Consider the following 23,589-nt stretch of genomic DNA (forward strand, 5'->3'; position numbering starts at 1 on the left):
GGACATGTTCAGTCTTTTAAACATTATTGTCCTTCATCAACAGCAACAGTATTCATCTCCTACACACAGAGACTGTCGCTATTACACAGATTGTATCCATGGTGTTTATTATCCTGTAATTATTAAATCAATCCTTTTCCCTTTCAGAAATCCCAGATCTCTGGCAGACTGCAGGTATGTATCTTCTGACCAAACAGCAAATCGTCCCAGTGGAATCAGTCTGGGCAGCACAGCCGTGGGTCAGTTAGGAGTGCTGCTTCACTGGTCCTGGGTCCTGGGTTCAATTCCAGACACAGACGCCCAGCGTGTGGAGTCTGCATGGCCTCCATTGTATCCTCAGTTCATGAGTGTGTGTGAGCGCCCTGTGATGGGCTGGAGTCCTATAGAGTGTGTATAGACTGTGTGTGAGTGCCCTGCGATGGGCTGGAGTCCTATAGTGTGTGTATAGACTGTGTGTGAGCGCCCTGCGATGGGCTGGAGTCCTATAGAGTGTGTACAGGCTGTGTGTGAGCGCCCTGTGATGGGCTGGAGTCCTATAGAGTGTGTATAGACTGTGTGTGAGCGACCTGTGATGGGCTGGAGTCCTATAGAGTGTGTATAGATTGTGTGTGAGCGCCCTGTGATGGGCTGGAGTCCTATAGAGTGTGTATAGACTGTGTGTGAGCGCCCTGTGATGGGCTGGAGTCCTATAGAGTGTGTATAGATTGTGTGTGAGCGCCCTGTGATGGGCTGGAGTCCTATAGAGTGTGTATAGACTGTGTGTGAGTGCCCTGCGATGGGCTGGAGTCCTATAGTGTGTGTATAGACTGTGTGTGAGCGCCCTGCGATGGGCTGGAGTCCTATAGAGTGTGTACAGGCTGTGTGTGAGCGCCCTGTGATGGGCTGGAGTCCTATAGAGTGTGTATAGATTGTGTGTGAGTGCCCTGTGATGGGCTGGAGTCCTATAGAGTGTGTACAGGCTGTTGTCCTGCTTGCGTCCTCTCAGTGCTATGATGTGATTGAAATCATCCAACCCGCTGCCTGTGTGAGCCTGTATCTTACTGACTGTGTCTGATTTCCACAGCAACAGACACGGTCCAGACAACAGAATTCAGTGCTCCCTCTTCAGACACTCCCTCTGCTGAAGTTGAGTTTCACCTGGTTGTTTTCTAGATTGTGTTTAATATCCCTAAAATGTTCACCACTGACTTTTCTACCAGAAGCACATGAGAACTGATTTACGTCAATTTCTAAATAAGCATGCCATTCCCACAGTGAACTGGGGATGTGGCAGCAGAGCTCTCTGTCAGATCCTCTTCACTACAGAGTCAATACCAACAGTGGGAGTCAGTTTAGAAGCCTGGTGTAGATGGAGCCTCTTAACAATTATATACACTTATATAGCAATTATGGAACTCTACTTAGCAATTATAGACACTTGGCAGAGCAGCCTATGAAGGGGCTGGTATTACAGCAGAACTTCTAGCAGAGGCTACCAAAGCACCTCTTCTTGGTGTTTAAAGGACTTGGTCAGTCATAGTGGTGTATGGAATTTATCTGAATGCTCTCTTCTTTGTTGTAGCAATCACATATTTTGTAGTAAAGCCTTCTGCACCAGCTTGAGTCTGTATCTTTTTTTAGTCTGAGTTTTTTCAACAGCACCAGAGATTGAAAACTCTTGTTACGTCGACTTCTGAATGAACGTGCTCTTCCCACAGTGAACTGGGGATGTGGCAGCAGAGCTCTCTGTCAGATCCTCTTCATTACAGAGCCAGTAACATCAGTGGGAGTCAGTTTAGAAGCCTGGTGTAGATGGAGCTTCTGTTGTTTCTCAGTGTCCAGTTTTTGAACTGTTATGTTTGAGACACAGAGAAACTGCCATGAGTGTGGAACATGTAGAATAAGTTGATGCTGAGTTTGGCAGTGTGGCTGAGTCTTATCAAACTGGTTCCTTTGTGTCTTTAATCTACTGTAGGAATAAAACCCAGTGTGGTCTTCACAAGGGTGTAGTTCTTCTTAGCAATTTTATACACTGTGGCAGAGCAGCCTATGAAGGGGCTGGTGTTACAGCAGAACTTCTAGCAGAGGCTGCCAAAGCACCTCTTCTTGGTGTAAAGAGACACACAGGGTGCTGAACTTTTAATTATGTATAATCTGCGTGGAAGTTGTTAGGGCACTTTGTTAATTTGGGGTTTTGATTGGTATTTAAAGGGCTTGGTCAGTCATAGTGGTGTATGGAACTTACCTGAATGCTCATTTCTTTGTTCTAGCAACTACACATTCTTTAGTAAAGCCTTCTGCACTAGCTTGAACTGTCAACGTGGAGTTTTTCCTGAGTGTGCAGATTTAAAGGACTATGTTAAGTTTATTTGTCAGTCCCGCCATATAGAAGTACACAGAGGAGCGAGATATCGTTCTCTAGGTCTACGGTGCAAATACAGACAAGACACTGACAAGACAATGCTATCGACGATGTAGACATACACTGTAGACATTCCTGACAGGGTACAGGGTGCAAGGTAAATAAAGTGCGATGTGCATAGTGCAATTTACCTTACAGGACTGTGCAAAGATTTGTGCAAAGAATACATCAGACAGTTTGCCTGAAGTTAGGCAAAAATGAACTAAGTTTCCAGATTTGGAGGAAGTGCAGTAGGTACCAGGGTGTTGAGGGGCCTGACAGCTGTTACAGAGTCTGGTGGAGCTGGCCCGTATACTAGGATACCCTTTACCAGATGGTAGGAGGACAAAGAGGTTGCAGGAGGGGTGGGAAGGATCATCCACAATACTGGAGGCTTTGTGTGTGCAGCGTGTGTGGTAGATGTCCTGAATGGACAGGAGGGAGGCTCCAGTGATGTTTCCTGCTGGATTGACAATTCGTTGCAGGGACTTGCGGTCTGAGACCTTACAATTCCAAAACCCAACAATGATACAGCTGGTCAAGATGCTCTCGATGGTACTGTGCCTCTATAGAATGTGGACAGTACGGGGGAGGGGGAAGGTTTGCCCTTCTCAGTCGCTGCAGGAAGTGGAGAAGTTGTTGTGCTTTTTTAGCTAGGGAGGTAGTGTTCATGGTCCAAGTGAGGTCATCTGTGATATGCCCACCAAGAAACAGTACTTCTGGCTGTCTCCACAGAGGAGCCGTTCATGTGCAGTGAGGAGTGATCAGTGCGGGCCCTCCTGAAGTCAGTTATCATCTCTTTTGTCTTATCAACATTCAGAGACAGATTGTTGTTTAGGCACCAGTCCACTAGTTGCTCCACCTCCTCTCTGTATGGTGCCTCATCGTGGTTACTAATGAGGCCCACCACTGTCATGTCATCAGCAAATTTGATGATGTCATTTGCACTGTGCTTAGCAGTGCAGTCAGGTCAGTGCAGTGCAGTGAGGTCTCTCTGTCAGAAAGTCCAGAATCTTTCACAGATGTCTGTCTCACGGTGTAAGAATTTTCCTACTGTCTTATTCCACAGGCAGCAGGAGAGTCCGACTCGTCGATGGACACAACAACTGCTCTGGGAGAGTGGAGGTCTACCACCACGGGCTTTGGGGGACAGTGTGTGATGATGACTGGGACCAGTCTGATGCTCAGGTTGTCTGCAGAGAGGTGGGCTGTGGGGAGGCTGGAGCTCCTGTAGCTCTAGGAAGTGCCAGATTTGGAGCAGGAAGTGGCCCCATTCTTCTGGATGATGTCCGCTGTAGAGGGAATGAGCCCACACTGCTGAGCTGTACATCAAGGGGTCTGGCAAACCATGACTGTCGTCATATTGAAGATGCAGGAGTTGACTGTTTAGGTGGAGTGTTTTCAGCCTTCTCTTCCAAGTGTGTGTTGACATTGTTTCCATACTGGAAATGTATTAAATAGTTCATTTCCATGTTAAGAAATGCGATAACTCATTTATTTCCATTCAATTTATTCCCATTCATACTCTATTTAGCTGGACATAAGTACAAGTCTATCCACAGCGAAGGCCTCGATATGAGTCTGATTCACTCACAGTCTCTATCAGCCCTCAGGCTTGTGTCTCAGTGTGACATGAAGTCACTGAATCTGGTGTAGAAAGAAATTAATGTCAAGACTGAGCAGCAGCTTGCCCATCAGTTGTGAGTTGTCTGCTGGTGTCAGAATGTAGTTCATGGTTCACACATCATAGTTCATAGATCCTACTAGAGGACACCTGTGGCTCTGTGCTGCTCATTATTTCTAAAGAAACTCCAGACGTGTCTTCAGCCCTCTGGAGAATTTCAAACACACCGTGGTCTACAACAGGGCTTCTGATCCTGTGACCCGTTGGTGATCTCTCTCATGTGTGAGAAGATTCTCTCTTTCCTTCTGTACAGACAGCAGTAGAGCCTGACTGGTCAGTATTGGTGATCAGATCAGCTTCATGTACCTGAAAACACACAATTCACCAATCAGGGAGCCAACAGATTAGTCTTGTATCGGCGTTTCCTGAGATCTCCTGTGTTCAGCTCCAGAGTCATCTGTCAGACTGTTTCTTGTTGAGACACAGCAGACCAGCAGTTTGCCTGAACTGGCCTGTCCACTGGGATTCACAGTGTTATTGTATTTCAGGTGCAGCTGAGTTCTGGGGAACTACAGGTAAGATTTTCTCTCCCTTCTCTATATGAAAAGACATTTTCTATATCTGCTTGTCATGACATTTTTCTACCTTGTTTCAAGTCAGTTTGAGAATCAGCAATATTCATGTTAGAAAGTAAAGGATGTCGATTCTCAAAGCACAGCAGCTTGAGCAGTTTCAGACTGGAGCAGCTGTAGTCTGTCACAGAAGCAACAGGAGGTGCTTGTTCTCTCATCTGAAGCCCTTGTGCAGGAGCAGTCATGTACGGTTCAGATCTGTCCACCTTTCTCTCCCCGAGCCCACAAGATGTGGATCAGAGAGCTCAGCCAGCACTCGGCTGGGTGAGACACCTGAGAGCCCAGAGCACTGTCCTTGTAGGAGAGAGAGCTCTCTCAGAGCCCACTGGAAGCTCTGCTGATGGTGATGGCAGAGAGCTACAGGAGGGTCGACTCGGAGCTGAGTCTGACAGCAGGAGCACCTTTCATACTGCCTTCTGCCTAGATGACTGTGTGGGAGTCTGGAGCCACTGCAGTCAGCAGAAAGAGCCTCCAGGACATGTTCAGTCTTTTAAACATTATTGTCCTTCATCAACAGCAACAGTATTCATCTCCTACACACAGAGACTGTCTCTATTACAAATATTGTATCCATGGTGTTTATTATCCTGTAATTATTAAATCAATCGTTTTCTCTTTCAGAAATCCCAGATCTCTGGCAGACTGCAGGTACGTATCTTCTGATCAAACAGCAAATCATCCCAGTGGAATCAGTCTGGGCAGCACAGCCATGGGTCATTTAGGAGTTCTGCTTCACTGGTCTTGGGTCCTGGGTTCAATTCCAGACACAGACACCCAGCGTGTGGAGTCTGCATGGCCTCCATTGTTTCCTCAGTTCATGAGTGTGTATAGACTATGTGTGAGCGCCCTGTGTTGGGCTGGAGTCCTATAGTGTGTATAGATTGTGTGTGAGCGCCCTGCGATGGGCTGGAGTCCTATAGAGTGTGTATAGACTGTGTGTGAGCGCCCTGCGATGGGCTGGAGTCCTATAGAGTGTGTATAGATTGTGTGTGAGCGCCCTGCGATGGGCTGGAGTCCTATAGAGTGTGTATAGACTGTGTGTGAGCGCCCTGCGATGGGCTGGAGTCCTATAGAGTGTGTATAGATCGTGTGTGAGCGCCCTGCGATGGGCTGGAGTCCTATAGAGTGTGTATAGACTGTGTGTGAGTGCCCTACGATGGGCTGGAGTCCTATAGAGTGTGTATAGACTGTGTGTGAGCGCCCTGCGATGTGCTGGAGTCCTATAGAGTGTGTATAGACTGTGTGAGCGCCCTGCGATGGGCTGGAGTCCTATAGAGTGTGTATAGATTGTGTGTGAGTGCCCTGTGATGGGCCTGAGTCCTATAGAGTGTGTATAGACTGTGTGTGAGTGCCCTGTGATGTGCTGGAGTCCTATAGAGTGTGTATAGACTGTGTGTGAGTGTCCTGTGATGGGCTGGAGTCCTATAGAGTGTGTACAGGCTGTTGTCCTGCTTGCGTCCTCTCAGTGCTGGATAACTGATGATTGTCAGTGTTGTGACCTTGAGGGCCCCAGTGTTTGTCCTTCATGCTGCTTGTGTCCCTGTGTTTGTGTGGCTCTGCCTCAGTGTCAGTGCAATGTGTGGGACCTGAAATGTGCCGTCATGTCTGCTTCTGACTCACCGCTGTGCAGATCACAGGTGCATCTTGATGGCTCAGAAATGAGCGACTCCTCAGCAGCCTTAAGTAGCTGAAGTGTTGTGACATGACTATGATACGATTGAAATCATACAACCCACTGCCTGTGTGAGTCTGTATTTTACTGATTGTGACTGATTTCCACAGCAACAGACACGGTCCAAACAACAGAATTCACTGCTCCCTCTTCAGACACTCCCTCTGCTGAAGGTGAGTTTCACACCTGGTTCTTTTCTAGATTGTGTTTAATATCCCTAAAATGTTCACCACTGACTTTTCTACCAGAAGCACATGAGAACTCATTTACGTCCACTTCTGAATAAGCGTGCCATTCCCACAGTGAACTGGGGATGTGGCAGCAGAGCTCTCTGTCAGATCCTCTTCACTACAGAGTCAATACCAAGAGTGGGAGTCAGTTTAGAAGCCTGGTGTAGATGGAGCCTCTTAACAATTATATACACTTATATAGCAATTATGGAACTCTACTTAGCAATTATAGACACTTGGCAGAGCAGCCTATGAAGGGGCTGGTATTACAGTGGAACTTCTAGCAGAGGCTGCCAAAGCACCTTTTCTTGGTGTAAAGAGACACACAGGGTGCTGAACTTTTAATTATGTAGAATCTGCGTGGAAGTTGTTAGGGCACTTTGTTAATTTGGGGTTTTGATTGGTATTTAAAGGACTTGGTCAGTCATAGTGGTGTATGGAATATATCTGAATGCTCATTTCTTTGTTCTAGCAACTACACATTCTTTAGTAAAGCCTTCTGCACTAGCTTGAACTGTCAACGTGGAGTTTTTCCTGAGTGTGCAGATTTAAAGGACTATGTTAAGTTTATTTGTCAGTCCCGCCATATAGAAGTACACAGAGGAGCGAGATATCGTTCTCTAGGTCTACGGTGCAAATACAGACAAGACACTGACAAGACAATGCTATCGACGATGTACACATACACTGTAGACATTCCTGACAGGGTACAGGGTGCAAGGTAAATAAAGTGCGATGTGCATAGTGCAATTTACCTTACAGGACTGTGCAAAGATTTGTGCAAAGAATACATCAGACAGTTTGCCTGAAGTTAGGCAAAAATGAACTAAGTTTCCAGATTTGGAGGAAGTGCAGTAGGTACCAGGGTGTTGAGGGGCCTGACAGCTGTTACAGAGTCTGGTGGAGCTGGCCCGTATACTAGGATACCCTTTACCAGATGGTAGGAGGACAAAGAGGTTGCAGGAGGGGTGGGAAGGATCATCCACAATACTGGAGGCTTTGTGTGTGCAGCGTGTGTGGTAGATGTCCTGAATGGACAGGAGGGAGGCTCCAGTGATGTTTCCTGCTGTATTGACAATTCGTTGCAGGGACTTGCGGTCTGAGACCTTACAATTCCAAAACCCAACAATGATACAGCTGGTCAAGATGCTCTCGATGGTACTGTGCCTCTATAGAATGTGGACAGTACGGGGGAGGGGGAAGGTTTGCCCTTCTCAGTCGCTGCAGGAAGTGGAGAAGTTGTTGTGCTTTTTTAGCTAGGGAGGTAGTGTTCATGGTCCAAGTGAGGTCATCTGTGATATGCCCACCAAGAAACAGTACTTCTGGCTGTCTCCACAGAGGAGCCGTTCATGTGCAGTAGAGAGTGATCAGCGCGGGCCCTCCTGAAGTCAATAATCATCTCTTTTGTCTTATCAACATTCAGAGACAGATTGTTGTTTAGGCACCAGTCCACTAGTTGCTCCACCTCCTCTCTGTATGGTGCCTCATCGTTGTTCCTAATGAGGCCCACCACTGTCATGTCATCAGCAAACTTGATGATGTCATTTGCAATGTGCTTAGCAGTGCAGTCATGAGTCATCAGCGTGAACAGGAGTGGGCTGAGTACACAGCCCTGGGGGGTTCCCGTGTTGACTATCGTGGTACTTGAGATGTTGTTTCCAATCTGGATTGTCTAAGGTCTCTCTGTCAGAATGTCCAGAATCTTTCACAGATGTCTGTCTCACGGTGTAAGAATTTTCCTCCTGTCTTATTCCACAGGCAGCAGGAGAGTCCGACTCGTCGATGGACACAACTGCTCTGGGAGAGTGGAGGTCTACCACCGCGGTCAGTGGGGGACAGTGTGTGATGATGACTGGGACCAGTCTGATGCTCAGGTTGTCTGCAGGGAGGTGGGCTGTGGGGAGGCTGGAGCTCCTGTAGCTCTAGGAAGTGCCAGGTTTGGAGCAGGAAGTGGCCCCATTCTTCTGGATGATGTCTACTGTAGAGGGAATGAGTCCACACTGCTGAGCTGTACATCAAGGGGTCTGGGAAATCACAACTGTGGTCATTCTGAAGACGCAGGAGTCGACTGTTCAGGTGGAGTGTTTCTAGATTCACGCTCACGTGTGTTTGTTTACAGGGTAATCAAAAACATCAAGTACAACTTTTGATAAAAGGTTATATATGAAGTTATATTAACTTTTCAAAATTGTTTATCTGATAAAACTGAATTTTATCAGCTCAAAGAAATGCAATTTCTTACTTTTCGTTAAATTTGAGTGCCTGGCAAATATGTGGCTCAGTAGGATCCTAGAACCAACGCACCGCACATCTTCTCAGCGACAGGAGCGTGCCTTTCAGTTCACGAACATCCCACACCTGAACATTGTCAGATCCTACTGGTGTCTGATCTGTCGGGCTGGTGCAGGACGTTTCTTCTCTCTTGACACGTCCTCTGGTGTTAGCAGCCCCTGTGTCAGTGCACGTGCGTGTGACCAGTCCCTGCTGCGCCTGGGCTCCTGTGTGTGAGGAAGTGCCTCTTGCAGAGAGATACAGCAGCCAAGCTCTTGCGCAGAGCGAGGGAGCGCTTGTCTCTGACGAAAGGCTTCTGCAGAGACTTGTGGGAACTAGAATAAGGCGCGTCAATAGCTGCAGTGACCTAGGGGCTGCTGTGTCTCTTTCGGCGTTCTTCTGAGTCTCCTCCAGGAACAGGATCCACCTTCTGAGGGGGCAGCTGTTTTCTGCTTCAGCAATCCTGTCCCTGACCATTACTCAGGTTTTCCATTTTAGGAGTTCTTTCCAAATCCTGAATATTCATGAAGATCATTCAGGCCCATATCCCTGTATCAGAGTACCTGCTTAGAGGTACAGGCTGCATCGACTCACTGAGGCACGCACTCAGCAGCTGGGTCTGTAACTGATTAAAAGCAGCACAACACACACAGTGATCGCAGTCACAAGCCCTGCAGAGCGGAGCAGAGCCCCGGCTGGTGTCACTCGGACTGCAGGCTGCACCCTCCTGCAAGTCACTCCCTGTCACCCCTCTCCCTTCCCCTCCCGTCTGCATGCAGCTGAGTCACCTCCTGTTCCAGCTCAGCACTGCAGTCCCAGTGGCGCCACTGGACTGGACCTGGTGCCTCATGGGCACGTGGGAAGAAGACACCACTGGTGTCGCAGTGGACAGTGGGAGTACAGGGGTGCCTGGGAGTGACGTCAACCTAGAGAAATACAGATGCTGTCTGCTTGGATCAGTACTCCTGAGCAAGGGCATTGTGTCTATTTAACCAACCCTTGAACTTTTCAATATGTTGTTGTTGCTGAAGGCGACATGTTGGCACAGTGGCCAACATTGCTGTCTCGCAGTGCTGGGGCCCTGGGTTCAATTCCAGACCTGGAGTGCTGTTTGTGTGGAGTTTGTATGTTCTCCCTGTGATCGCATGAGTTTCCTGCAGTTGCTTCCGATTCCTCCTACCGTCCAAAGACATGCTGGGAGGTTAATTATCTTCTGGGAAAACTGGCCCTGCTGTGAGTGTGTGTCTGTGTCTGGTGTGAGTGTCTCTGTCTCTACCCTCCGATGGGCTACTGTCTTGTCCACAATATACTCTGCTTTGTACCTGTTGCTTGCTGGGATAGGCTCTGGCTCCCCATTGACCCTGAACTGGAAGAAGGAGTTAGAAAATGGATATTGTCTTTAAATGCCTCATGCTCATTTACCAATTAATGATGTTACTCTCCTGGTTCTAAGAATTTTCCTCCTGTCTTCATCCACAGGCATCAGGGGAGTCCGACTGGTCAATGGAACCAATAGCTGCTCTGGGAGAGTGGAGGTGTACCACCGCGGTCAGTGGGGGACAGTGTGTGATGATGACTGGGACCAGTCTGATGCTCAGGTTGTCTGCAGAGAGGTGGGCTGTGGGGAGGCTGGAGCTCCTGTAGCTCTAGGAAGTGCCAGGTTTGGAGTAGGAAGTGGCCCCATTCTTCTGGATGATGTCCGCTGTAGAGGGAATGAGCCCACACTGCTGAGCTGTACATCAAGGGGTCTGGGAAATCACAACTGTGGTCATTCTGAAGACACAGGAGTCGACTGTACAGGTAGAATCTCTCCAGATTTATGTTGTGTGTATTTCTGTTTTTCACATTTAGGAAATGTACAACAAATTCTGTATTAATATATAGATAAAAATAGCTCTAATTATACTCTATTGATCAGGACATAACTGCAAGTCTATCCACAGCAAAGGCCTCGGTATGAGTCTGATTCACTCAGAGTCTCGATCAGCCCTCAGGCTTGTGTCCCAGTGTGACATGAAGTCACTGAATCTGGTGCAGAAAGAAATTCATGTCAAGACTGAGCAGCAGCTTGCCCATCAGTTGTGAGTTGTCTGCTGGTGTCAGAATGTAGTTCATGGTTCACAGATCATAGTTCATAGATCCTACTAGAGGACACCTGTGGCCCTGTGCTGCTCATTATTTCTAAAGAAACTCCAGACGTGTCTTCAGCCCTCTGGAGAATTTCAAACACACCGTGGTCTACAACAGGGCTGCTGATCCTGTGACTCGTCGGTGATCTCTCTCATGTGTGAGAAGATCCTCTTTGTCCTTCTGTACAGACGCAGCAGAGCCAGACTGGTCAGTATCAGTGATCAGATCAGCTTCATGTACCTGAAAACACACAATTCAGCAGGACAACGAGCGAACAGATTAGTCTTGTATTGGCGTTTCCTGAGATCTCCTGTGTTCAGCTCTAGAGTCATCTGTCAGACTGTTTCTTGTTGAGACACAGCAGACAAGCAGTTTCTTGAATAAGTTTTCAGTGTCGCTCAGTGTCCAGTGTTGACACAGGGGAGGCTTGGAAAGACCAGCTGGAGAAACAGGAGTGTGTGCTGAAGCTGCAGAACAAAGAGAATCTAATTCAACTGGAAGTACTCCACATCAACTTCCCTTGTCTTGTCAATCTCCTACAGCGCACTCTGGTCTCTATATGTTTGTCCTTGTCTGTCATGGTGTAAGAACATCCTTGCTATCATTATCCACAGGAAGAAGAGTCCGATTGGTCAATGGACACAACAACTGCTCTGGGAGAGTGGAGGTCTACCACCGCGGTCAGTGGGGGACAGTGTGTGATGATGACTGGGACCAGTCTGATGCTCAGGTTGTCTGCAGGGAGGTGGGCTGTGGGGAGGATGGAACTCCTGTAGCTCTAGGAAGTGCCGTGTTTAGAGAAGGAAGAGGCCCCATTCTTCTGGATAATGTCCGCTGTAGAGGGAATGAGTCCACACTGCTGAGCTGTACAACAAGGGGTCTGGGAAAAAACAACTGTGCTCATTCTGAAGACGCAGGAGTCGACTGTTCAGGTAGAATCATGTCAAAATTGCTTAATATATGGAACCATCTGATGTTCAGCTCCAGAGTCATCTGTCAGACTGTTTCTTGTTGAGACACAGCAGACCAGCAGTTTACCTGAACTCGCCTGTCCTCTGGGATTCACAGTGTTATTGTATTGTAGGTACAGCAGGCACAGTTCTGGGGAAGGACTTTGTTCTCTCCCTTCTTTATATGAAAAGACATGTTCTATACCTGCTTGTCATTACATTTTTCTACCTTGCTTCAAGTCAGTTTGAAAATCAGCAATATTCATGTTAGAAAGTAAAGAATAACAAATCTTACAACACAGCAGCTTGAGCAGTTTCAGACTGGAGCAGCTGTAGTCTGTCACAGAAGCAACAGCAGGTGCTTGTTCTCTCATCTGAAGCCCTTGTGCAGGAGCAGTCATGTACAGTTCAGATCTGTCCACCTTTCTCTCCCCGAGCCCACAAGATGTGGATCAGAGAGCTCAGCCAGCACTCGGCTGGGTGAGACACCTGAGAGCCCAGAGCACTGTCCTTGTAGGAGAGAGAGCTCTCTCAGAGCCCACTGGAAGCTCTGCTGATGGTGATGGCAGAGAGCTACAGGAGGGTCGACTCGGAGCTGAGTCTGACAGCTGGAGCACCTTTCATACTGCCTTCTGCCTAGATGACTGTGTGGGAGTCTGGAGCCACTGCAGTCAGCAGAAAGAGCCTCCAGGACATGTTCAGTCTTTTAAACATTATTGTCCTTCATCAACAGCAACAGTATTCATCTCCTACACACAGAGACTGTCTCTATTACACAGATTGTTTTTTCAATGTCCTATTTAAATTATGCAATAATACCTTTCAACTGTCAGCATACCCAGTTGTCCAGCAGACTGCAAAAACTTCTTCAGTGTTTTCAGCAATCTGCCACAGTATAAATATCTGGACAGAACAACTGTGAGGCAGTTAGGAGAGCTCCTTCACCTGTCTTGGGTCATGGGTTCAAGTCTGGGGGCACACTCTGTACGATGTCACCACTATTTTTTTACCATAAGAAGTGTGGTTAATTCTCCTCCTGAGTAAAAGTTTCATTCTCACAACCCACTGGAGGTGTGGCAACAGAGCTCCACAACAGACCCTCCACTAAGATTAGTTTTGAGCCGGTAAAATCAGCAGGATGCAGTTTATCACACTAGTGTGGATTGAGCCTCTGTCTTCTCTCAGTGTGCAATCTTTGTACTGGTGTGTTTGAGGCATGGAGTAGCTGTGTGCTCTGACTATAGAACATGTAGAACAAGCTGAAACTGATTATGACTATGGGTGAATCTTTCAGATCGGGTTCTCTTCTGTCTTAAGTCTGCAGAACAAATTAAACAGACACGACAGTGTGGTCTGTACAATTAAAGACACTACAGGAGGGCAGACTAAGAAGGTGCTGTACTTACAGCAGAAGTGCCAGCAGAGGCCGCCAAAGCACCTCTTCTTGTTGTAAAGAGACACACTGGGAGATAATCTTTTATTTACTGTAACTAGAGTATTCATTGAAGTTGTTAGTGCAGTGTGCCATATGTTTTTATTCAGGGTTTTGATTTGTATATGAAGGGCTTGCTCAGTCATAGAGGTGTTTAGGATTCAATAGAGTGCTCTTTTTCTTTGATCGAACACTTACAAAGGCTGCTGCAAAGCCATCTGCAGTTGCTTCAACTGTCATCATGGAGGTTTCATGTGTGCAGATTCAAGGAGCTACCTGACCTAGAGTAGAGCCTGTCACAGATGTCTCTCTCATGGTCTAAGAATATAAATCTTGTCCTAATCCACAGATAACAGCGGAAGAGTCCGACTAGTCAAAGGACACAATAACTGCTCTGGGAGAGTGGAGGTGTACCACCGCGGTCAGTGGGGGTCAGTGTGTGATCATGACTGGGACCAGTCTGATGCTCAGGTTGTCTGCAGAGAGGTGGGCTGTGGGGAGGCTGGAGTTCCTGTAGCTTTAAGAAGTACGAGGTTTGGAGCAGGAAGTGGCCCCATTCTTCTGGATGATGTCCACTGTAGAGGGAATGAGCCCACACTGATGAGCTGTACATCAAGGGGTCTGGGAAACCACAACTGTCTTCATATTGAAGCTGCAGGAGTCGACTGTTCAGGTAGAGTAATTTTAGACTGCTCCTTCAAGTGTATTTTTTTTACAGTCAGGAACTGTACACAAATGCTAACCTCAATGTTAAACGATGAGATGATAGGAGCTCCCTTAATACTACATTAATCAGGACAGTGTTATCAGACTGCTCTCTCAAGTGTGTTTATATTGTTTCCGTTCTGGAAATGTAAACAAAAGTTCACTTCCATGTTAAGAAATGCGATAACTCATTTTTTTTCCATTCCATTTATTCCCATTCTTACTCCATTCAGCTGGACATAAGTACAAGTCTATCCACAGAGAAGGCCTCAATATGAGTCTGATTCACTCACAGTCTCCATCAGCCCTCAGGCTTGTGTCCCAGTGTGACATGAAGTCACTGAATCTGGTGCAGAAAGAAATTCATGTCAAGACTGAGCAGCAGCTTGCCCATCAGTTGTGAGTTGTCTGCTGGTGTCAGAATGTAGTTCATGGTTCACACATCATAGTTCATAGATCCTACTAGAGGACACCTGTGGCCCTGTGCTGCTCATTATTTCTAAAGAAACTCCAGACGTGTCTTCAGCCCTCTGGAGAATTTCAAACACACCGTGGTCTACAACAGGGCTGCTGATCCTCTGACCCGTTGGTGATCTCTCTCATGGTGTGAGAAGATTCTCTCTGTCCTTCTGTACAGACAGCAATAGAGCCTGACTGGTCAATATCAGTGATCAGATCAGCTTCATGTACCTGAAAACACACAATTCACCAATCAGGGAGCCAACAGATTAGTCTTGTATTGGCGTTTCCTGAGATCTCCTGTGTTCAGCTCCAGAGTCATCTGTCAGACTGTTTCTTGTTGAGACACAGCAGACCAGCAGTTTACCTGAACTGACCTGTCCACTGGGATTCACAGTGTTATTGTATTGCAGGTGCAGTTGATTTCTGGGGAACTACAGGTAAGATTTTCACTCCCTTCTCTATATGAAAAGATATATTCTATATCCGCTTGTCATGACATTTTTCTACCTTGCTTCAAGTCAGTTTGAGAATCAGCAATATTCATGTTAGAAAGTAAAGGATGTCGATTCTCACAGCACAGCAGCTTGAGCAGTTTCAGACTGGAGCAGCTGTAGTCTGTCACAGAAGCAACAGCAGGTGCTTGTTCTCTCATCTGAAGCCCTTGTGCAGGAGCAGTCATGTACAGTTCAGATCTGTCCACCTTTCTCTCCCCGAGCCCACAAGATGTGGATCAGAGAGCTCAGCCAGCACTCGGCTGGGTGAGACACCTGAGAGCCCAGAGCACTGTCCTTGTAGGAGAGAGAGCTCTCTCAGAGCCCACTGGAAGCTCTGCTGATGGTGATGGCAGAGAGCTACAGGAGGGTCGACTCGGAGCTGAGTCTGACAGCTGGAGCACCTTTCATACTGCCTTCTGCCTAGATGACTGTGTGGGAGTCTGGAGCCACTGCAGTCAGCAGAAAGAGCCTCCAGGACATGTTCAGTCTTTTAAACATTATTGTCCTTCATCAACAGCAACAGTATTCATGTTCTACACACAGAGACTGTCGCTATTACACTTAATTTATCATTGGTGTGTATTAAATAGTAATTATCCCTTCATACTTTTTCAACTGTCTGGATACCCAGTTGACTGGCAGACTGCAAGTAAGTTTCTTCAGTGCTTCCAGCAATCTGTGACTGCTCTTGGCCTTGGTCCTGGGTTCAATTGCAGACTGGGACACACTCTTTATAAAGTCACCACTACCTTTTCTGCCATAATCACATGACACATGTGGTTGATTCTGCTCCTGAGTAAAAGTTTCATTGTCACAGAGCTGTTTGTCACTGGGATTGTGGCAGCAGAGCTCTCTAACAGAACCTCTGCACTAAGCTTAGTATAGAGCCGTTAATATCAGCAGGATGCAGTTTATCACACTAGTGTGGATTGAGCCTCTGTCTTCTCTCAGTGTGCAATCTTTGTACTGGTGTGTTTGAGGCATGGAGTAGCTGTGTGCTCTGACTATAGAACATGTAGAACAAGCTGAGACTTTGACTGTGAGTGAATCTTTCAGATCGGGTTCCCTTCTGTCTTAAGTCTGCTGAACAACTTAAACCCAGTGTGGTCTGTACACGAGTGTAACTCAGTTTGCAATTAAAGACACTACAGGAGGGCAGACTAAGAAGGTGCTGCAATTATAGCAGAAGTGCCAGTAGAGGCCGCCAAAGCACCCCTTCTTGTTGTAAAGAGACACATTGGGAGATAATCTTTTACTAAACTAGAGTATTCATTGAAGTTGTTAGTGCAGTTTGCCATATGTTTTTATTCAGGGTTTTGATTTGTATATGAAGGGCTTGCTCAGGCGTAGAGGTGTTTAGGATTCAATAGAGTGCTCTTTTTCTTTGATCGAACACTTACAAAGCCTTCTGCAGTTGCTTCAACTGTCATCATGGAGGTTTCATGTGTGCAGATTCAAGGAGCTACCTAACCTAGAGTAGAGCCTGTCACAGATGTCTCTCTCATGATGTGCAAGCTATCTCTCCTGTCTTATTCCACAGGCAGCAGGAGAGTCCGACTGGTCAACGGACTCAATAACTGCTCTGGGAGAGTGGAGGTGTACCACCGTGGTCAGTGGGGGACAGTGTGTGATGATGACTGGGGCCAGTCTGATGCTCAGGTTGTCTGCAGGGAGGTGGGCTGTGGGGAGGCTGGAGCTCCTGTAGCTTTAAGACGAGCCTTGTTTGGAGAAGGAAGTGGCCCCATTCTTCTGGATGATGTCCACTGTAGAGGGAATGAGTCCACACTGCTGAGCTGTACAACAAGGGGTCTAGAAAATCATAACTGTGGTCATTCTGAAGACGCAGGAGTTGACTGTTCAGGTAGAGTGTTTTCAGACTTCCCTTTTGAGTGTGTATTTATATTTTTTCATTCAGGAAATGTACAAAATGTGAAATTCCATGTTAATAAATGAGAAATCAATAGCTCCCATAATACTCTCTTGATCAGGACATAACTACAAGTCTGTCCACAGCGAAGGCCTCTTTATGTGTCTGATTCACTCACAGTCTCCATCAGCCCTCAGGCTTGTGTCCCAGTGTGACATGAAGTCACTGAATCTGGTGTAGAAAGAAATTCATGTCAAGACTGAGCAGCAGCTTGCCCATCAGTTGTGAGTTGTCTGCTGGTGTCAGAATGTAGTTCATGGTTCACACATCATAGTTCATAGATCCTACTAGAGGACACCTGTGGTTCTGTGCTGCTCATTATTTATAAAGAAACTCCAGACGTGTCTTCGGCCCTCTGGAGAATTTCAAAAACACTGTGGTCTACAACAGGGCTGCTGATCCTCTGACCCATTGGTGATCTCTTTCATGTGTGAGAAGATTCTCTCTGTCCTTCTGTACAGACAGCAGTAGAACCTGACTTGTCAGTATCAGTGATCAGATCAGCTTCATGTACCTGAAAACACACAATTCACCAATCAGGGAGCCAACAGATTAGTCTTGTATTGGCATTTCCTGAGATCTCCTGTGTTCAGATCCAGAGTCATCTGTCAGACTGTTTCTTGTTGAGACACAGCAGACCAGCAGTTTACCTGAACTGGCCTGTCCACTGGGATTCACAGTGTTATTGTATTGCAGGTGCAGTTGATTTCTGGGGAACTACAGGTAAGATTTTCACTCCCTTTTCTATATGAAAAGACATTTTCTATATCTGCATGTCATTACATTTTTCTACCTTGTTTCAAGTCAGTTTGATAATCAGCAATATTCATGTTGTCATCCATTGACACCAGCAGTATTCATCTTCTACACACAGAGACTGTCTATATTACACATATATAATATGTGTCATAGTACACATCACACTCATTCAAGGTCCCTCAGGACAATTCCAGATCACCCAGATGGCATCTTGTACCTCCAGCAACTTTATTTACTGGATCTCTTGCAGTAAATGCCCCAGCCATCTACATTGGGGAAACAGAAAGGAGACTCGGAGACCGCTTCAGAGAACACGTCAGGGCTGTGAAGATTAAAGATCTCTCCAAGCCCATTGTTTCCCATTTCACCTCTGACGGCCACGACCACTCTAATCTCTCCGTCTGTGTTCTCAAAGACGGTTTTCCAAACTCGTACATCAGAAACACTACAGAAACCAAAATTATCCTGCAGCTAGGATCACAGCTTCCCCCTTCTCTTAACGACAGACTACTGTTCTTCTAAATTTTCTTTCTCCATTCATTGGAGGTTTTTCTTTCACACCTTTCTTCACTATCCTGACTTCACACCTCCTGACTGGCCTCTCTTTCTGTCCCCTGCTCCCGCCTCTCGCTCCTCCTCTCTCCCAGGTCTTGTTCTCCTGCTACATTACCTTTGCTTACTGCCCTGTCTTCCTCACACCTGAAGAAGGCTCCACGGCCGAAACCTTGTGTTTTCTTTCTTCTCTTTTCAGCATGGAATAAACCCATTACTTGTTCCTTATATTACACATATTGTTGTTTCACTGAGACAGACAAACACACTCACACCATACACCGACAGTAACACTCACACCACACACAGACACTCACTCACACTGGATAATCAAACTCACACCAGAAACAGACACACGCAATCACACCAGACATAATCACACACACCGACACCATGGACGATTTTCCAGGAACCCAGTTAACCTGTTCAGTGTTGTATAGTTGTAATAATGCTAACATTGGTGTCCTTCTTTGGCAGCAACAGTATTCACACTCCACACCTCGAGACCATCTGTGTTACTCATATTGTATCATTAGTGTGTATTAAATTGTAATTATCCCTTCATGCCTTTTCCCCTTTCAGGAATCCCAGATGTCTGGCAGACTGCAGGTACGTATCTTCAGGCCTCACAGCAAATTGTCCCAGTAGAAACAGTTTAGAAGCCTGGTGTAGATGGAGCCTCTGTTGTTTCTCAGTGTGCAGTTTATGTAGTGCTGTGTTTGAGACATAGGGATACTGCTGTGAGTGTAGAACAAGCTGAGGCTGATTCTGACAGTGTGGCTGAGTCTTATGGAACCGGTTCCTTTGTGTCTTTAGTCTACTGTAGGAATTAAACCCAGTGTGCTCTCCACAAGGTTGTAGTTCTTCTTAGAAATTTTATACACTGTGGCAGAGCAGCCTATGAAGGGGCTGGTATTACAGCAGAACTTTAACAGAGGCTACCAAAGCACCTCTTCTTGGTGTAAAGAGACACACAGGGTGATGAACTTTCAATTATGTAGAATCTGCGTGGAAGTTGTTAGGGCACTTTGTTAATTTGGGATTTTGATTGGTATTTAAAGGCCTTGGTCAGTCATAGTGGTGTATGGAATTTATCTAAATGCTCATTTCTTTGTTGAAACAACTACAAATTGTGTAGTAAAGCCTTCTGCATTAGCTTGAGCTGTCAACATGGAGTTTTTGCAGAGTGTGCAGATTTAAAGGAAAACCTCATCTAAGGTAGAATCTTCCACAGATGTCTGTCCCACGGTGTAAGAATTTTCCTCCTGTCTTATTCCACAGGCAGCAGGAGAGTCCGACTGGTCAACGGACCCAATAACTGCTCTGGGAGAGTGGAGGTGTACCACCGCGGTCAGTGGGGGACAGTGTGTGATGATGACTGGGACCAGTCTGATGCTCAGGTTGTCTGCAGGGAGGTGGGCTGCGGGGAGACTGGAGCTCCTGTAGCTCTAGGAAGTCTCAGGTTTGGAGCAGGAAGTGGCTCCATTCTTCTGGATGATGTCCGCTGTAGAGGGAATGAGTCCACACTGCTGAGCTGTACATCAAGGGGTCTGGGAAATCACGACTGTGGTCATTATGAAGACGCAGGAGTCGACTGTTCAGGTAGAGTGATGTCAGTTGGCTCTTTAAAGTCTGTGTTTATATTTTCTCCATACTGGAAATATACAAAAAATCTCACTTCCATGTTAACACATGTGACTCATTTATTTCCATTCCAATTGTTCCAATACATACTCCATTCATCAAGACATTCTATAACTACTGGACAAAACTACAAGTCTATCCACAGCGAAGGCCTTGATATGAGTCTGATTCACTCACAGTCTCCATCAGCCCTCAGGCTTGTGACATGAAGTCACTGAATCTGGTGTAGAAAGAAATTCATGTCAAGACTGAGCAGCAGCTTGCCCATCAGTTGTGAGTTGTCTGCTGGTGTCAGAATGTAGTTCATGGTTCACAGATGATAGTTCATAGATCCTACTAGAGGACACCTGTGGCCCTGTGCTGCTCATTATTTCTAAAGAAACTCCAGACGTGTCTTCAGCCCTCTGGAGAATTTCAAACACACCATGGTCTACAACAGGGCTGCTGATCCTGTGACCCGTTGGTGATCTCTCTCATGGAGTGAGAAGATTCTCTCTGTCCTTCTGTACAGACAGCAATAGAGCCAGACTGGTCAGTATCAGTGATCAGATCAGCTTCATGTACCTGAAAACACACAATTCACCAATCAGGGAGCCAACAGATTAGTCTTGTATTGGCGTTTCCTGAGATCTCCTGTGTTCAGCTCCAGAGTCATCTGTCAGACTGTTTCTTGTTGAGACACAGCAGACAAGCAGTTTGCCTGAACTGGCCTGTCCACTGGGATTCACAGTGTTATTGTATTGCAGGTGCAGCTGAGTTCTGGGGAACTACAGGTAAGATTTTCACTCCCTTCTCTATATGAAAAGACATTTTCTATATCTGCTTGTCATGACATTTTTCTACCTTGTTTCAAGTCAGTTTGAGAATCAGCAATATTCATGTTAGAAAGTAAAGGATGTCGATTCTCACAGCACAGCAGCTTGAGCAGTTTCAGACTGGAGCAGCTGTAGTCTGTCACAGAAGCAACAGGAGGTGCTTGTTCTCTCATCTGAAGCCCTTGTGCAGGAGCAGTCATGTACAGTTCAGATCTGTCCACCTTTCTCTCCCCGAGCCCACAAGATGTGGATCAGAGAGCTCAGCCAGCACTCGGCTGGGTGAGACACCTGAGAGCCCAGAGCACTGTCCTTATAGGAGAGAGAGCTCTCTCAGAGCCCACTGGAAGCTCTGCTGATGGTGATGGCAGAGAGCTACAGGAGGGTCGACTCGGAGCTGAGTCTGACAGCAGGAGCACCTTTCATACTGCCTTCTGCCTAGATGACTGTGTGGGAGTCTGGAGCCACTGCAGTCAGCAGAAAGAGCCTCCAGGACATGTTCAGTCTTTTAAACATTATTGTCCTTCATCAACAGAAACAGTATTCATGTTCTACACACAGAGACTGTCTCTATTACACAGATTGTATCCATGGTGTTTATTATCCTGTAATTATTAAATCAATCCTTTTCCCTTTCAGAAATCCCAGATCTCTGGCAGACTGCAGGTACGTATCTTCTGACCAAACAGCAAATCGTCCCAGTGGAATCAGTCTGGGCAGCACAGCCGTGGGTCAGTTAGGAGTGCTGCTTCACTGGTCTTGGGTCCCGGGTTCAATTCCAGACACAGACGCCCAGCGTGTGGAGTCTGCATGGCCTCCATTGTATCCTCAGTTCATGAGTGTGTATAGATTGTGTGTGAGCACTCTGCGATGGGCTGGAGTCCTATAGAGTGTGTATAGACTGTGTGTGAGCGCCCTGTGATGGGCTGGAGTCCTATAGAGTGTGTATAGACTGTGTGTGAGCGCCCTGTGATGGGCTGGAGTCCTATAGAGTGTGTATAGACTGTGTGTGAGCACCCTGTGATGGGCTGGAGTCCTATAGAGTGTGTATAGACTGTGTGTGAGCGCCCTGCGATGGGCTGGAGTCCTATAGAGTGTGTATAGACTGTGTGTGAGCGCCCTGCGATGGGCTGGAGTCCTATAGAGTGTGTATAGACTGTGTGTGAGCGCTCTGCGATGGGCTGGAGTCCTATAGAGTGTGTATAGACTGTGTGTGAGCGCCCTGCGATGTGCTGGAGTCCTATAGAGTGTGTACAGGCTGTTGTCCTGCTTGCGTCCTCTCAGTGCTGGATAACGGATGATTGTCAGTGTTGTGACCTTGAGGGCCCCAGTGTTTGTCCTTCTTGCTGCTTGTGTCCCTGTGTTTGTGTGGCTCTGCCTCAGTGTCAGTGCAATGTGTGGGACCTGAAATGTGCCATCATGTCTGCTTCTGACTCACCGCTGTGCAGATCACAGGTGCAGCTTGATGGCTCAGAAATGAGCGACTCCTCAGCAGCCTTAAATAGCTGAAGTGTTGTGACATGACTATGATGTGATTGAAATCATACAACCCGCTGCCTGTGTGAGTCTGTATCTTACTGACTGTGTCTGATTTCCACAGCAACAGACACGGTCCAGACAACAGAATTCACTGCTCCCTCTTCAGACACTCCCTCTGCTGAAGGTGAGTTTTACCTGGTTGTTTTCTAGATTGTGTTTATTGTCCCTCACAAGGTCACCTTTTCTACCAGAAGCACATGAGAACTGTTGTTATGTCCACTGCTGAACTGGGATGTGGCAGCAGAGCTCTCTGTCAGATCCTCTTCATTACAGAGCCAGTAACATCAGTGGGAGTCAGTTTAGAAGCCTGGTGTAGATGGAGCCTCTGTTGTTTCTCAGTGTGCAGGTTTTGTGGTGCTGTGTTTGAGACACAAGGGATCTGCTGTGAGTGTGGAACATGTAGAACAAGCTGAGGCTGATTCTGACAGTGTGGCTGAGTCTTATGGAACCGGTTCCTTTGTGTCTTTAGTCTACTGTAAGACTTAAACCCAGTGTGGTCTTCACAAGGGTGTCGCTCTTCTTAGCAATTACAGGTATAGACACTGTGGCAGAGCAGCCTAAGATGGGGCTGGTGTTACAGCAGAACTTCTAGCAGAGGCTGCCAAAGCACCTCTTCTTGGTGTAAAGAGACACACAGGGTGATGAACTTTCAATTATGTAGAATCTGTGTGGAAGCTGTCTCCACAGAGGAGCTGTTCATGTGCAGTAGAGAGTGATCAGCGCGGGCCCTCCTGAAGTCAATTATCATCTCTTTTGTCATTCAGAGACAGATTGTTGTTTAGGCAGCAGTCCACTAGTTGCTCCACCTCCTCTCTGTATGGTGCCTCATCGTTGTTCCTAATGAGGCCCACCACTGTCATGTCATCAGCAAACTTGATGATGTCATTTGCAATGTGCTTAGCAGTGCAGTCATGAGTCATCAGCGTGAACAGGAGTGGGCTGAGTACACAGCCCTGGGGGGTTTATTTGGGGTTTAGATTGATATAAAAGGGGCTTGGTCAGTCATGGCGGTAGCTGTCGTTTATTAGATATCCTTCTGACTTGGTCTATCCACAACGAAGCCCTCGGTACCCATCTGATTCTCTCACAGTCTCCATCAGCCCTCAGGCTTGTGACATGAAGTCACTGAATCTGGTGTAGAAAGAAATTCATGTCAAGACTGAGCAGCAGCCTGCCCATCAGTTGTGAGTTGTCTGCTGGTGTCAGAATGTAGTTCATGGTTCACAGATCATAGTTCATAGATCCTACTAGAGGACACCTGTGGCTCTGTGCTGCTCATTATTTCTAAAGAAACTCCAGACGTGTCTTCAGCCCCCTGGAGAATTTCAAACACACCGTGGTCTACAACAGGGCTGCTGATCCTGTGACCCGTTG

The 23,589-nt window shown here is 46.8% G+C and overlaps 2 protein-coding genes across 2 annotated transcripts in view; both read left to right on the forward strand.

The window, feature by feature from the left end:
* The window catches only part of LOC148833240 (scavenger receptor cysteine-rich domain-containing protein DMBT1-like), a 69,994-nt gene extending 65,090 nt beyond the window's left edge, over positions 1 to 4,904 (forward strand). The window contains exons 38-40 of the mRNA XM_088917911.1: positions 3,450 to 3,770; positions 4,553 to 4,579; positions 4,858 to 4,904. Of these exons, the coding sequence (XP_088774037.1) occupies positions 3,450 to 3,770; positions 4,553 to 4,579; positions 4,858 to 4,904 (395 nt within the window). The remainder of the gene's footprint in view (positions 1 to 3,449; positions 3,771 to 4,552; positions 4,580 to 4,857) is intronic.
* Positions 4,905 to 4,982: 78 nt separating this feature from the next.
* On the forward strand, positions 4,983 to 22,807 carry LOC148833241 (scavenger receptor cysteine-rich domain-containing protein DMBT1-like). The gene is made up of 15 exons (XM_088917912.1): positions 4,983 to 5,019; positions 5,258 to 5,284; positions 6,419 to 6,481; positions 8,297 to 8,614; positions 10,289 to 10,609; positions 11,554 to 11,871; positions 13,671 to 13,994; positions 14,899 to 14,925; positions 16,523 to 16,843; positions 17,606 to 17,632; positions 18,803 to 18,829; positions 19,502 to 19,822; positions 20,611 to 20,637; positions 22,277 to 22,339; positions 22,740 to 22,807. Exons 1-15 carry the CDS (start codon positions 4,983 to 4,985, stop codon positions 22,805 to 22,807), a joined length of 2,289 nt encoding a protein of 762 aa, XP_088774038.1.
* The last annotated feature ends 782 nt before the right edge of the window (positions 22,808 to 23,589 follow it).

Source organism: Atractosteus spatula, chromosome 5 (genome assembly GCF_055471065.1).
Source record: "Atractosteus spatula isolate fAtrSpa1 chromosome 5, fAtrSpa1.hap1, whole genome shotgun sequence".
NCBI lineage: Eukaryota > Metazoa > Chordata > Actinopteri > Semionotiformes > Lepisosteidae > Atractosteus > Atractosteus spatula.